Source organism: Mixophyes fleayi, chromosome 7 (genome assembly GCF_038048845.1).
Source record: "Mixophyes fleayi isolate aMixFle1 chromosome 7, aMixFle1.hap1, whole genome shotgun sequence".
Lineage (NCBI taxonomy): Eukaryota > Metazoa > Chordata > Amphibia > Anura > Limnodynastidae > Mixophyes > Mixophyes fleayi.
The window spans coordinates 67,910,588-67,926,855 of record NC_134408.1 but is presented as its reverse complement, the minus strand read 5'-3'; the positions used below and the strand labels follow the sequence as shown (position 1 = coordinate 67,926,855).

Here is a 16,268-nt window from a genome sequence, read left to right as displayed (position 1 = left end):
ATATTTGTATTATTTTAAATAAATGAGTCAGTCTGATATTTCATCTCTTTACTGTAAGCTGATATTTTTGCTCATGTACTGGTAATAGAGAGTGAAGCTCCTCTATCTTATATTGCACCAGAATGGGTAAGAAAAGGTGGTGAGTACAGATACCTAAAGCATTGTGCATCTGAGAAAATAGCTGGATGTCTGTTCAAAGGGACATAAATAATTATATTTTAATTTAAATAAGGCTGCTGTGGAAAGTCAAGCTAACAATAAATGTTTCATTTTCCTTTATCTAAAAAAACATTTTCTTTCATTTCTATAATGTTTCAGAAGATGGACATAGTGGGGATTAGTGCTGTGTCAACCAGTATATCTAATTGCCTTTATTTTATGCACTTGTAGACTTTGTGATTTGAGTGATTTGGAGTATCTGGATGAGGAGTTCCATCAGAGTCTGCAATGGATGAAGGATAACGATATCCATGATATTCTGGACCTTACATTCACTGTCAACGAAGAAGTATTTGGACAGGTATAGATATTTTGTTGGTAGTCTGATCAATATATGTAGATGGCTAAATAAACAATGTTTCTCCTACATCCTATATGGGGGACACAAGGGTTAAACATTCTGAAGATTGAAGTTCCTCTCCTCTCCCAACCTCACTGATAAGTTTTTAATTATGTGCCCAAAGGTTTTTATGGGGCTGCTAATGGCCTTGTTAGGGTTTTTCCTTTTTTCTTTGTTCATTAAACAGGTGTTGTAATTGCAGCATTGATACTACAGGGATTGATAGCACTTAAGACCCTTTTTTTTATGTAATCTCTTTTTATTGAAGTGAAACAGCATATACATGTGTATGCAACAGTATTAACACATGAATATAGTACTTCAAGTATTTTGTTGCATATCAACAATTGCAAGTTCACCTAAAGTGGCATATATCTGCTTAACCTTTCTTATATAAAAATAATAAAAGAAAGTAAGGGGGATGGGGGATAGAAAGATATAAGGGAAGGTTGGGAGGAAAGACATGGGGGGGGGGGTAGTTAGGTTTCATACATTCCACTGAGCAAACAACACTGAGTCTTTAAATTCAATCCATTCCGACCACATTACGTAGAAAGCTCTATTTTTATCCTCTGCCGCATAGATTATTTCATCTATTACCATATAAAAATCTATTCGTGTAAACCATTCTTTTATAGTGGGAGCTAACGGTGATTTCCAGTGAACCGGAATCACAGCCTTGGCAGCACTATTGAGAAATTTTACCGAGGACTTTTTGTATTGAGAGACTGGCATGTTAGTATCGTTGAGTAGCCAAAATCTTGGGCAGTTTGGTAAATCGGTTCCCACAATTGATTTGGAGATAAGAATAATCGCATCCCAAAAAGGTGTGATTGCCGAGCATTCCCACCATATATGTAAAGGGGTGCCCGAAGCTCCTTGACATCTCCAGCAGAGATCTGGGACCCCGGGGAACATCTTTGCCAAGAGGCTTGGGCACCGGTACCACCTTGTTAATATTTTGTAGTGTGTTTCAACCACTCTTAAACTAATTGAACTGGCTTGAGTGCACTGAAATATGACTCCCCATTCTGACTCAGGTATGTCCATGTTTAACTCCCAGTCCCTGGTGAATTTGGGTAGCGCTTTGAATAGATGTACTATCAAGATCTTATATATAGATGATAATGTATGCCTGGGGCGTTGAGCCGCCGTGCATAGGGTCTCAAACTGCGTGCACGTCCTACCTGCCTCCTCGCGGACTCCCCTACAAACCTGCAAAGTGTCTCAATTGAATATGCCTCCAAATTTCCACATTGGGTAAGCCCCATTTTGCCTGTAAATCGGCAAAAGGTATGACTCCAGACCTGCCCACCAGCTGGCCGACACGGGCTTTCCCCACTTGGATCCAATGTTGGAAAGACTGTCTTGCGAGGCCCGGGGGGGAATCTGGATTGTCAAAAAGTGCTGTCAGGGGAGAGTGTTTTGTGGAAATGTTTGGAGTAGTTCGCAGCTTTGACCATCTGGCCAGGGTATGAGAGATAGTCGGGTGTTTAATCTTTGGAAGAGAAGACCGCCATGGGACAAGATCAATAGCTGTGTCTAATACATAATCCTCAATCCAAACCCATTGTCTGTCTCCTCCTCCTCTTGTCCAGTCAAGAACCCTGTTCAGCATAACCGCATCATAGTATGTTGAAAAATGTGGCAGCTGAAGACCACCGTCACATTTGTGCTTATATAATATGTCATGCTTGAACCGAGGTTTCCTGCCCCTCCAAACAAAATGTCTGATGGCCTTATGTAGCTCATTGAACCATGAAGTGGGGAGATGGATTGGGAGTGTGTGAAGGAGATATAGAACTCTCGGGAGTAGGTTCATTTTTACAATATTAACTCTACCCATCAGGGAAAAGTCCTTCTGTAGCCAGTCCCTTAAGTTGGAACGTATAGTTGCAGTAATGGGTAGGAAGTTATCTGCAAAAATCTTTGAGTTGTCTTTATTTATGATCACTCCCAAATACTTAATATGTGTGGGGTGCCAGGCAAAGGGGAAAGCCAACTTCAAGCCTTCAATTACGTTAGGTGGAGAGGAAATATTGAGGGCCACTGACTTTGAGAAGTTAATTTTAAAATTGGATAGCTCTCCGAAAGTACGGAATTCCGAAACTAAGTTCGGAATAGAGACAATTGGGATCGTGAGGATTGCAAGAAGGTCATCCGCGAAGAGTGCTAGTTTAAATTCTCTCCCTCCCATCCGGACTCCGGAGATATCCGGGTTTGCTCTAATTGACCGCGCGAGTGCCTCCATACATAAGATGAAAATCAAGGGAGAGAGGGGGCAACCCTGCCTTGTTCCGTTGCCTATTTTAACGGGTTCTGATAGATCTCCATTAACTCTAACTCTGGCCGTCGGGAGTGTGTACAATGTTTGGATTCTTGCCAGTCCCACGGGCCCCAAACCCAAATGCCTGAGTGTCCTCTGCATAAAATCCCAGTCGACTCTATCAAATGCCTTTTCCGCATCTGTGGATAGTAGGACGGTTGAATTACTGGTAGAGGTGACATGCTGGATCAAATCAATTATTTTAGTGGTATTGTCACTAGCCTCGCGCCCTGGGACAAATCCTACCTGATCTGAGTGGATAATTTTAGGTAACAGTGACTTCATTCTGTTTGCTATAAGTTTAGCGTATAATTTAATGTCCACATTGAGCATATAGGTCTATAGCTTGGACAAAGCGCTGGGTCTTTTCCCTCTTTAGGCAATACTGTAATGTGGGCTGACAAAGAATGATGTGAAAAGTGGGATTGGGCGGAAATCGCATTAAAGGCTTGAAGCATGAGTGGTATCAGTTTGGCTTTAAAGGTTTTGTTGTAAGATATTGTGAAACCGTCTGGCCCAGGACTTTTTCCTGAGGGTGTCGTTTTGATTGCTTCCTCTAGTTCCGCAGACGTGAAAGGCGCCTCCAACATTTGTATGGTATCTATATCTAACGTGGGAAACTGAACCCTCTCTAGGTAATTAGCTATGCATTCCATCTTAACAGAGCGCTCTGTCGGCGACACCTTACTGTTGAGATTATAGAGATTAGAATAATATGCGTGAAACGTCTTAGCTATGTCAGAGGAGGTAACGCATAGCTTCCCGGTTTCTGATTTAATGTGTGGTATATACAGCTGGGCTTTCTGAGTTTGTAGGGCTCGGGCCAGAAGTTTTCCCGGCTTGTCACCCCACTGATAAAACTGATTTCGGCATTTACGATAGTCCAGCTGTATCCTACCCAACATCAATCTATTAAGGGTTTTTCTCACTTCCGCTAGCTCAGCGAGAGTTTCTGACTCTCTAGAGACTTTGTGTCTCATTTCAAGAGATTTAATTTTTTCCAGTAGTAGGTCACGTATGCTATCTTTTGTTTTTTCATGAATGTGCCTAGCTGGATCATCTTTTCCCGAATAACACATTTATAGGCCTCACATAGTGAGATTTTGGATATGTCAGGGGTGTCGTTATGAAGTATATAGTCATCCAGTTCTGTCTCGATTTGGGATTTACTATAATTCTCCTGGATCAGAAGCTCGTTTAACCTCCACGTGAATGGCCTGTGGCCAGGTTGGGGTAATGAAAGGGACAAGTATACCGGAGCGTGGTCCGACCAAGTAACCTGACCTATTGTTGCTTCCCTTATCAGATCTAAGTGATTATGTGATAGGAAAAGGTAGTCCAGTCGGGAGCAAATGTTGTGTGGGTGGGAGAAAAAAGTATAATCTCTCTCCGTTAGATGTTTAAACCTCCATGTGTCGATCAGCTGCTGCCCATGCATGGTGTGTCTCACCTTGTGGTAAAATTTGCCGGAATATCTAGTCAGCCCTGATGAGACATCGATGGCAGGATGAACCACCCAGTTGAAATCTCCTCCTAGAACAAGAATACCTTCCCGCAGCGGGTCCACCCTGTCTAAGATGGTTTCTAGGAAAACAGGTTGATTGTGGTTAGGCGCATATAAAGTCACCAGGGTAAAGGACTGGTCAAAAATTTTGCAGGTCAGGGCTAGACCTCTGCCAGCTTGCAATTTGTGAATTGCCATATCTTTGACCTGTAGTCGCCTGGAAAGAAGAATGGCTACACCTAATGTGTTGCTGTCGGGGTTATTGCATGTGAAAATGTGCGGATAATGTTGGCTACGAAGACGAGGCTCAGCACCTTGCTTAAAGTGTGTCTCTTGTAAAAAAGCCACATCTACTTTTGTTGCTATGAGATCCCTTAGAAGCCTAGATCTCTTCTCTGGTATGTTAAGACCCTTGACATTAAGGGTCATACAATTAAGTTTATCCCTTTTCATCTGAGTGGAACATGGAACATATGATGGTGCGGCAGCTGCTCTGAGGGGAATGTGTCTGTGTAACCCAGGGAAGTGGTAGCGGAGTATGATGAGAAGAGGGAAAAAAGGGGGGTAGGAAAGAGGGACAAGGAGAAGAAAAATGCATATAACAAAAACATTTGTAAATAATATTAGCTACTTTAAACAGGAATATCAGCCCGCTCCGGGGAAACATGAGAGGCCATTGACCTCTGAAGCCTCAGAAAAAAACTCTTGCGGGTCAGGGGGTACTGGGGGGGGGGGGTGTAACGTCAGTGATAACTTTGTAAAACAATTCTTCTGTACTGTTATTTAAACTTATTAGTGAGAAAATGTGTAACCTAACATATCGAAAACTGAAAACAGGCGGTCAAAGAATATATATATATATATATATATATATATATATATATATATATATATATATATGTATATATATATATATATATATATATATATGTATATATATATAGGCAAGGACCAGAACAGTCATAACTTTGCAAATATACTTGAAAAACATTCTGCAGGGAGCAGCCTCCCCCCCTCCACCCAACCCTCCTCAAAGAAACAGACCACATTTAGCTGTCCGTTCTTTTCTGTGGTTTGCTGACCCTTCTCCTGATGATGTAGCACTTCCGACCTGTGGGAACAGATACAGGAAGGAGAGAGAAGGGGAGGGGTATGGTGGAAGGGAGAGACAAGGAAACAGAGGACAACTGGCTTGTCTGCGAGGCTTCTTTACTGTGTCCATTGTTTAGGAACACAATGTGGCAAGCAAATCAGGTCCTCCTACATCCACTCCCTGTAGCATTTGGACTCTTGAGTCTGTTATTAGTTGGTGAAGTGCCTTCCTGGCTCGGTTGACTTTGGCGCTTTTGAGGGCCCTTCCTTGACCTGCCCACCTGTCGGAACCTTTCCGCTCCCTGAGGAGCCTCCATCAGCGTCGAGTGGGAGAAGGACTCTTTCCACTCTGGAAGTGTAACCTTTGGGATACCCAGTGATGAGCAGAAATCCAAGAGGCCTGACGGTTCCACCAGCGCAGCCGATTTCCCTTCATGGACCACCTGCAGCTGGAAGGGGAAGCCTCTGCGATACGTAATGTTATTCTTCCGTAATTCTTCTGTGAGGGGCTTTAGCATCCGCCTTTGCTGGAGCGTGTGCCATGATAAGTCCTGAAAGACCTGGATCTCATGACCGTTGAATTGGAGGCCATTCAAGCATCGCAGCTTCCGCACGATCTCATCTTTTTGTGTGAAATAATGCAAGCGGCATATGACATCTCTGGGTCTTTCTGAGGGAGCCCCTCGTGGACGTAATGCCCTATGTGCTCTATCAAAGGTGATGACATTCTCCGATGGCATTTCTAGTATCTCATTGAATATTTTCGTGAGAGCGTCCACCAGACCTTGTAAGGGGACGTCCTCAGGCAACCCCCTTATCCTCAGGTTGTTTCTGCGACCTCGATTGTCCATATCATCCATCTTGTAATGCAGCCACTGTAGGGCTTTTTTCTGAGCTGTAACTGTGGATTGGAGGGTGGTATAACAGCTTTCCTCTGCCTCCTTGCTCTCCTCCAAAGCCACCAACCGGTGACCCATGTGCGCCAGATCCGCTTGGAGTGTAGCCACCTCTTGGCGGACCGCCTCCTTCAACCTGGTCTCCAACATCTCTAAATCCTTCTTGGAAGGGACCTCTTGTTTGGTAGGCAGGGTCCGAAGCATGCCCATAATCTGGGATAGCTCTAGCTGGTCTTTGGCGGGAGAAGTTTCAGTGGCCTGGGAGACGGCTACTGGGGAATCGGGTGTGGATGCCCGCTAGTGGATGACGCCATGTCGCTTGCTTCAAATCCAGATGAAGATTTCAGAAAGGCACGTAAATTCGAGCGCTGGGGTGTAGCCACAGGTTGTGTAGAAGCTTTCTTGGTGGAACCTTTTTTATCCTTGCCCATCTGGGCCTCCGACCGATATCCTTAGCAGGTTACAAAAACTGTTTTTCTTCGTCCGTACTATAGCATTTGGATTAGTTGTCACTAGACCCCCCCCCCCCCCATTTGAGGTCTAGACAGCCATGTCATGCACAGGAATACATGAGGTGTGCTTGCAGCGGCATAACAGGAGTAGCCGGGGAAACCTCAGCATCTGCCCATCCACTGAACCGCTGGGGCACTAGGTGCCATTCTGATACAGTTCCTTTTTGAGGAAATGATCGATGTAGTATTGTTTGGTCACCACTAGGTGTCAGCAGTGTTGTATAATGGAAGGGATATCAGGCAGTGTAGTAACCAAAGAGTTCACACGATAGCAGTAGCTCTCCAATCAGGATAGATGTGGGTAAAAAAGACCAGGTCGGCCGACCATGGATCACCACTTTTCTGTGTGTCTCCCACGCTATAAACCTGCGCCCACACTGTATTTTACCGTTAGAATATTCACCAACCTGTCAGCCTGTGAGAGTCCTGCAATAAGGAGCCCGTCCCAGGGTGCCAGCATGTAGAGGTGGTATCACAATGATTATAACACATCAGCCCCTGTGCACTCGCAGTGTCCAGCGCCCAGTCTGTCCACGGAACAGTGCCTCAGCTCAATGCCTCTCAGCAGGCCTCCCCCACCGGAAGTGGGCAACCCGCGGCTCCACAGGCACTCGAGGTCCGGCGCTGAATTGGAAGTGGGTCCGTTCCCGGAGATGGTCTCCGATTGGCGGCAGATGGAAGTCCGCAGGTACAGGGGGGCAGCGGGTAACTGCGGTGACCGCGGGGAAGCCGGGTAGTGGCGTTGAACGGCCGCTTAGATGTTGTTGCGGACGGGCGACAGGCCGGCCGTCCCCGTTCGGGTGGTGCGGTTGCGTTTAAAGGAGTCTATCCACTTCAGTTGTTTCCTCTGCTGGGATGATAGCAATCAGAGGGGTTTTTAGGGGACAGATAAACCCTATTTTTAGGTTGTTTTCAGCCAGTTGTACAGAGCTCTCTTAGAATGCTGCCTCGCTTAAGACCCTTTTGTAATATATGTTAAATGTTTGAAATGTCTGTATACTATTATAAGTGTGTTTGTGGTACATTTTGGGAACAGTCCATATCTATTTCAGTCCGGCACCTTGATCAACAACTCCAGCAGTGCTTAAGAAAAAATCCTGGTTCGTCACAAGAACCACATTAAGGCAGAAGTAACACAAAAGACAAGAAAAGGACCATAATAGAAAAAGTTTATTATAAGAACCTCCATTCTGTTACCAAAAAGCAGACCCCTCCCACCTAGGGATACCCAACCCCATTAGTAAAGCACTAGGGGCTCTTCCCATCCCCTGGTTGGTGGATTTGGGGTAAAAAAACATATTTACACAGGATTTACAGCAAGCCATAAAAGGCATAAAAACGCATAAAAAATATAATAAAGCAGGAAAATATAAAAACCGAATACATTACATTTTTGCTAGCATTTCACCTGGCTCCAGGTCCATGTAGTCTGCAGTCAGGACGGTAGAGAACAATGGGCCAAGGAAGCTTGCTTATATGCAGTTTGAATTAACATAAACAGTGATGATGTCACAATTATGCCAGATAATACTATGAGAGGTCTTCATTGGTGCAGGGTTCAGGTCAGTCCAGTATAATGCAAATCATAGGTCAGTTCAAAGGATTCCTCACTCCAACAGCTGAGCACATGTTATGCCTAAGGGAACTGACCTAATCTAGTTTTTACCAAAATCTTTGCATTCCAAACACAATATCATTTTGAGCATAAATCCTTTATCTTTCATAACTAGCGATCCCATGAAGCGATCGTTTCGTTGATAGTAGCGGATTCCTCATGGTAATGTGTAGATCAAAATGTCACTAACATGACACATTTCCTATATCCTTACCCTTAGATACCTTTAATATATTATCATTTATGTATAAATAATCTCTAATACATTTTACTAATAAATAAATGTAGATTGGAACTTTAATAAATGTATATTATTTACAAGTGTAAGTGCAAATTTAAATGTGTGTATTATTAATATGTGCGATTGCGTCATTACACATGGTGTACTATTCGCAATAGCACGGTAAAACATTATTCATTTCATTTACTTCATCCAATTATTTGACTTTCACATAGAGCAAGCCTGTCCAACCTGCGGCCCTCCAGGTGTTGTGAAACTACAAGCCCCAGCATGCTTTGCCAGTAGACAACCTGTTGATAGCTGGAAGGGCATGCTGGGACTTGTAGTTTCACAACATCTGGAGGGCCGCAGGTTGGACAGGTCTGACATAGGGCATTCTGAATAAATCGATATATAAACCGTGGGAGCGATCTGAGGCATCCTTTGCTCTATGGCATGTGTTTGCTTAGTTGCTGGGCTCCAGAAGTGTGTCTAAAGCAGCTGCCTTGGGCAACCAGGTCTAGAAACTCTGCCCAAAAGAAGCACAGAGTGTTCATTTCGTATGCCAAGCCTGCTCAATAGAGCAGAGTGGAGACCTCTTCAGAGACAGCACATGAGCAGAGGGCACATATGCCAAACCAGACATTCTCAGAAATGGCCACTTCTCTGCTCAGATCAGAGGGGTGGTGGGAAATCTGCAGTGGACTCCTACCAAATGTTCCTATGGGGCCCAGAGATGCACTGTTCCGCCCCTGTTACTCACTAGTAATCTGCGGAGTACGAAACTTACAAATGAAAGATACCATAGAATTCAGCTATTGCTTCACAAACTGCACATTCTTAGGACTAGATTTACTATCAGGCGTGTTTGTAAACCCGCCGACTTTCGGAGGGTTTGCCGGCGGTTTAGCCATCGCCGGATTTACTAACGCTAAACCCGCCGGCCAGAAATGATTTTTTCAAAGCCGCCTCTTTAGAAAGCGCCATAACGGTTTCAACAATGTTCAACATACAAACAGCCGGATTTACTATTAGGGGGTTTATAAAGCCGCCGGAAAACCGCCATTCAAAAGACCAAAATGAAAGAGCTGCCCAAAATGAAAGAGCTGCTTGTGAGCGGCGAGATTGCTCAAACAGTATGCTGTTTGAGGTATTTTGCCAATCAGAACATAAGAGAAAGGCCTATTTCATGTCCAATAATTGCTCCATTAGGACTGTGTTTAGAAAATGGCCAAAGTGTCATGTAATTTCAGGGTACTGTTTTTTTGTTTTTCTTTGGTTTTTTTAACCCTGTATGATTGCATAGTAAATTCTCATTTCAACATTCCTTTTCTAGTTGTTTTTTCCTTTGAACAAATCCACTATAATACTGCTGCCTCAAAGAAATTAGGATGCACAATGTTTCATTACATAGTTAACCCTTAATTTAATACTAATGCAATCCAAATGTGAAAAATGTTTTTTCTGGATGAAGAAATCACAGACAATCACCGTCTATTGGCCAGCAGTTAATCATGATGCTTACAAAAAGTCCCCCTCATTATTTTTCAGGTGTGGGTTTGTTGGAGAATGGCTTTTGCAGGTAATGTGGTGCATTCTTGCCAGTGTATGTTTGCAGCTTTTTATCTGATGGAGGCACAAAGGCACCAGGAGGAGGAGAATGAACAGCAGCTGGCATCTGTTCCGCGGAGCCTGCGAAGACCCCGCACTCCACGTGCATTTACAGTGCGTTTGAATCTGGAGTCTTTGGCTGATGTGGAGGTAGTACAAATGTTTCGTCTCAATTGTACTAACCTCATGACACTTTGAGCAAGTGAAGGAAGATTTGGAGCCTACAACCAGCCGCTCTAATGCAGTGTCAGGACTACACAAACTACTGTGTGCAGTTCACTTTTTGGCAACAGGTTCCTTTCACTCTGTGTCCTCCAGAGTGATTGTCATAACGCAGCCTACATTTTCCAGGCATTTTGGACAGGTCTTAGGTGCCCTTAAAAGAGTGTGCCCTACATATATCAGCTTCCCCAGCCAGGAGTCACAGTGGCATGAACTCAAGGGAGCTTTCTATAGGGTCGCAGGTATCCCAAATGTAATGGGAGCAATAGATTGCACTCATATTGCCCTGAGACCACCTCACCACAGGGCAGAGGTTTTTGTTAATCGCCATCATTACCACTCCCTGAATGTGCAGGTTGTGTGCGATGCTAACCAGCGTATAATGAGTGTTGTTGCAGGCTATCCTGGGTCATGTCATGACGCCTTTATCCTCAGACAGTCTACCCTTTATGCCAAACATGAAAGTGGTGAAATGCCGGAGGGATGGCTTTTGGGTATGTATTTACCATGTTTTATATATCCCTTATCATTGGTCAAATTGCCTCACATGTGCGTACTGCTGTACAACATTCTCAAATTAAATGGTAGCTAACATTTTTGTTTTATTGCAGGAGATTCAGGATATGGGTGTCGCTCCTGGCTCATGACTCCTCTGCTGCATCCTCAGACTCCTGCACAGCACAAATACAATGAGGCACACATAGCCACTAGAGGTGTCATAGAACGTACCTTTGGACTCTTGAAAACCAGGTTCAGGTGCCTTGATAAATCTAGTGGGGTGCTTATGTATGCACCTGAAAAGGTATCTGAGATTGTCCTGGCTTGCTGTCTGCTCCATAGCCCGGCTTTACATCAACTTACCCCACCGATTATTGCAGTAGACAGTGAAGAAGAAGGGCTCCCTGTGACATCTGGTAATGTGCAGAGCACAGAGGGCGGAAGGCAGATTAGAGACCGTATCATTACAAACTACTTTACATGTAAGTGCATAGTAGGATAAACATTTATTGCTGTAAAATGTGTTTGATGTGAGTGCAATGTTTTTTTTTATTTAAATTGTTTTGGAAATTGGAACCTTTAAAAAGAGGATAGTGTGTACTCCTCATGTGGTAAATGTGAACATCCCTGAAAAGTTACAGGCAGAAGTCAATGTGTAAGTGGAAATAGTGCATTGTTTTTTACAAGCAGTATACTCTTGTTTCAGTTGCAGAAAAGAAAGACAGTGTGCATTGAAATGTAACTGCATTTATTGCATTACAACACAATAGAAATAAATGTATAAAACATAACCCCCCCCCCCAAAAAAAAATTACACTAGCGACGCCTTTTTGCTGGCATATCTGTAGGTCTGGAGCCACTCCTCTCCCTCGGCCACCCCTGGTGCGAGCACCTCTCCTTGGAGGAGTACTCAGCACAGATCTACTTGGCGTGCTAGCGGTACTGGTGGTGGCTGATGACATCGGTGCAGGGAAACGGGTCACAATTTCCTGTTGGATTTTCCCTGCCAGGCGGATCACATTGGCATTACCCTCCCTAACTGAGGAATGTAAGGCCTCCACATCCCCAGTCATTTGTGTCATAGAGACATTAGACTGCTCCATAGCAGATGCAATCCGGTTCAATGCAGCAGGGATCTGGCTACTGGTGCGGTGTGCCCGCCTCAAATGGGCCACAATGTGTGACATGTGCCTAGTTTGACTGTCCATAAAGCTGGATTGCTGCTGCTGAAAAAGGCCAATAGCCTGCGCCATTTCTCTTGCTGGGTCCATAGTTGGAGGTGCAGGTTGCTGGTGTGATGGTGGTTCTGCAGGCCCAGGTGAAAGCTCGTGGAGGCCAGACACAGGGGCATCCACTGTTTGCAGGGTGATTAACGTTTGATCCTCTGGCTCAGGGGACATTTGCAGGGACTCCGGCTGAGGTGCCTGATATGAAGACGGCCCTGTGTATGAAAAATCACAGTAAGTGTATATGATATAATATGTTTGTATATTGCATTCTGAACACTGGATAGAAAAGAATAATCTTGTGCAACTACAGATTTTTTAACAATGTTTGCATTCCTGATTTCTTGTCCTATGCTACCTGCTTAAGGATGCACTTTTTTTCACTTGCGTACACAATCTCATTTGGACTATGTATGGCTGAGGGGACTAAAAATGCAAAGTTTTTTTGACATACAAATATGATGATGCAGACAGCCAAATGCTGCTAGACCGTGCTTTGGGGTAAGCTAATATTATTTTAGTACTCCCTCTGTGTAGTACATGCTGGGGTATTTTGACTAAACTGCGTGCTTGAAAAACTGGAGATGTTGCCTATAGCAACCAATCAGATTTTAACTGTCATTTTTAAGAATGCAATAAATAAATTAAAGTTACAATCTGATTGGTTGCTATAGGCAACATCTCAGTTTAGTAAATGTAGCCTTATGTTCTCATTGCAAACCATTTAAAAGTAACGAAATATAACATTAACACCAACATTTGCACAGAAAATCTACTAACTCCATTATTTCTCTCCAAAACAGAAATCACGCACCTGCTTGCTCTTCTGGGACAGAATCTCTCACTGAAGGTGGAGGTGTAGACCTCGGACTGGGAGTTAACTGCGGTCCTGGCGAATCTGGATGTATTAGAAAAAGCATACAATGTATTTGCAGCAAAAAGCAATTTACAAATATACAGTTGTTTGGAAAAATGTGTTTGCAAATAAAAAAACAGTTATAAAAAAAAAGTGTCCTTTTAAAACTGTTAGAGTAAAAAAAGGCAAATAACTCACCAGCTACTTGGGCAAACGAGGGTGAATCTGTATTTATCCCCTCGACAATCTCTGGCGGCATTATCTGGCGCAGATCCTCCTCATAAGTGATGCGAAGAGGGGGGCCACCACCCGTGCGTCTTGTTGCCCTCTTTTCCTCCCCCATTTTCTCTTTAAGCCTTCTCTTGATATCTGAGAAGCGCTTGCGGCAGTGCGCCACTGCCCGCTTTAGTGGGCCCACCGCATTCACTGCATCACATACTCTCCCCCACAATTGGTGACGCAGCCTTAGAGGAGTCTGGGCTGCCAGGTTGCCTAAGATGAGCTCATAGCACGGAACTATGTTGTGCACCAGCACACAATTTTTCATCATGGGAGAAACGAACATTCCTCCCTGTCTTGGTCTTCCTGCCCTCTCCTGACTCCTCAAAGGCTTCCCCACCCTCCTCTGTCCCCTCAACCTCCATCTCCCTCTCCTCAGCCTCTGCTCCCCTCCTCTCTCTGGACATATTTACAAATAAATGTGAAAAACACAAAACACAGAAAGACTTACAAACACAAAGGACAAACTACACTAACTACAGACACACTCTCAACATAATCATACACAAGTAACACAGACAAAGGACAAGTCAAATACAAAAAATACAAGACAGAAAAAAAAAATTAAAATAAATGCACGCAACTGAAAACTAGCACAGGACTACTCACAGTTCAAGCAGAAATCGCACCACCAAACCACTTAACTCCAACTCTCTCAAAAGCACTAACCACCAAACTCCTCTCTCAAAACTCCTCACAACCCTATCAAAGAAAAAGTGGCAGGCCAGTGATTTATATAGGGCTTGTGATGTCAAATCTCCTGACTTTGAAAGTAGCCAATAGTAACAGGCCATGAGACAGGTGTAATTTTCAAAAAAACCGCCATCACGCGAAAGCGCCGTCATTTAAAGCAAAAGCGCCATGTTCTATTTAAAGCTGCCGGCGGCTTTGAGCATTACATCCCGCCGTGACATCGCCGGCGGCTTCAAATTGAAGATGAAATGCGCCCATTCGTAAATCCGCGGCTTCAAGCCGCCACGCATCCCGCCTGATAGTAAATCTAGCCCTTAGCCTCATTTAGAAAGAAAATTAAGCTGAAGAGTGCACATTTGCAGCTGGCTAGACCATGTTTTGATGCAAGAAAAAAAAAATTAATGGTCGGAAAAATAATGCCTGCAGGCGCTGTGTAGCTTTATTTTCACACTGCTATTTAGAGTTGAACTATGATATGCCCCTCTCCCATCTCCAAATCTGTCCATACATTTTACATTTGCCCCGCTATTATAGCTAGGTTTTTACCAAGCAGAATTAAGTCAAATTCATAAGCAAAAGCACGGAGCAGCATTTTGAAGAACAATTAATGTATTTACAGTCTTATATAACTTTCCTGTTGCTGGGCAGATTTTAGTTACACACCCTTTCTAGAGTCTCCCCCCATACAGTGTTTTGCCTTGCAGGGGTCTACAGTACATCTGGTTTTATCTGGTTTCTCTTGTATCTTGATATAATCAGGTACAGAAATTTGCCTTATCTCCCTCTTTGTTAGTTTGAGCAGACTATTTCTCTGCAGGCTATTAACTTTTATTAACTATTTAAGCATAAACATAAGTACATGTTTATTATTTGAATTAATCCAAGTTCCATAAAATTCATAACACCATGCACCATGGCTTTCCGACCTTCTAGCGAGATTTGCTCTTAAATCAAAATGAGGCCCAGAATTGCAATATTGAGTTATTTGTAATGGATTAAATATGCATTTACTCAGGGGACCTTAAAAACACATTCTGTGAACCCCTACAAGTTGTACACTTCTGTTCTACATTATGACCTTTTGTAAGAGGAGCCATCTTTATCTAAATCAGTCCTATTTGTATTTTATGTTCCATTAAACTAAGTTTTGTACAGTGCTGCAAAATATTATAGTCATAAGTAAATATATGACAATAATACTTGTCCAGTTGTGTCTAAGTAAAGCTTACAAATAAAGTTAAGATTCAACTATTATGTGTTTGCCTTTTTTAAGATTACAGAACGAGAACTTAAGCCAGGGGGTGCTAACATACCAGTAACAGAGAAGAATAAGAAAGAATACATTGAAAAAATGGTCAAGTGGAGAATTGAAAGAGGAGTTGTACAGCAGACAGACAGCCTCGTTCGCGGCTTTTATGAGGTAAAATAATTCAAGGTTGATTGTATGTCACATGACAGAAGGACTGCAGAGTCAAACATAATATATATATATAGATATATACACACATATTCATTGTTCAAAGTGGGCTGGTGTACGGTATGCCACTTCTCTTACTGCTTTGATTGTAATACTATCAAACTCCATTATCTTACCTTTTCCATACCACCACTTCTAAATGTCCACTTTGACCACTGTAGATATATATATATATATATATATATATATATATATATATATATATATATATTTATGTAAAATAACTGTAAAAGATATCTTTATTATAATACCTGCTAATTTTACAGCAGTTTTGCAGTTGTAGGAGGTAACATTTTGCAGGTGTAGATGTACTGTTGTATTCCCTTCTGTTCTTATATTTATACAGATTACTTAAAGCATTTATATGTATGCTCTCAAACTTACATACTCTGTGACTATAATGTAATTTTTGACTAATAGAGAAAAATTATCCTTTTCAATATGGTTTATTTCTTATCTTTTTCTCTACAAATGTTCAGTCCTGTGCACAGAACCTTTTTCACGTTTATATTTTCACTGGCTATTATAAGTTGGGAGCTGTAGTATTGCCTTTGTCTGCTTTGAACATATCTAAAATATCATTCATAGGTTTAGTTACAGTATGATACCATGTGACCATACTTGCCACACATTAGCCCTAGCCTGTGGCACAAAACTACCGGGGGCAGCTTCAAAATGGCGT

General features: G+C 42.9%; 1 protein-coding gene across 3 annotated transcripts in view; it reads left to right on the top strand.

The window, feature by feature from the left end:
- Positions 1–16,268, top strand: part of HECW2 (HECT, C2 and WW domain containing E3 ubiquitin protein ligase 2) — a 423,985-nt gene that overhangs the window by 377,595 nt on the left and 30,122 nt on the right. For all 3 annotated transcript variants that reach the window (XM_075179947.1, XM_075179946.1, XM_075179948.1), the window contains 2 exons: positions 391–520; positions 15,383–15,529. In XM_075179947.1, coding sequence (XP_075036048.1) covers positions 391–520; positions 15,383–15,529 — 277 coding nt within the window. The remainder of the gene's footprint in view (positions 1–390; positions 521–15,382; positions 15,530–16,268) is intronic.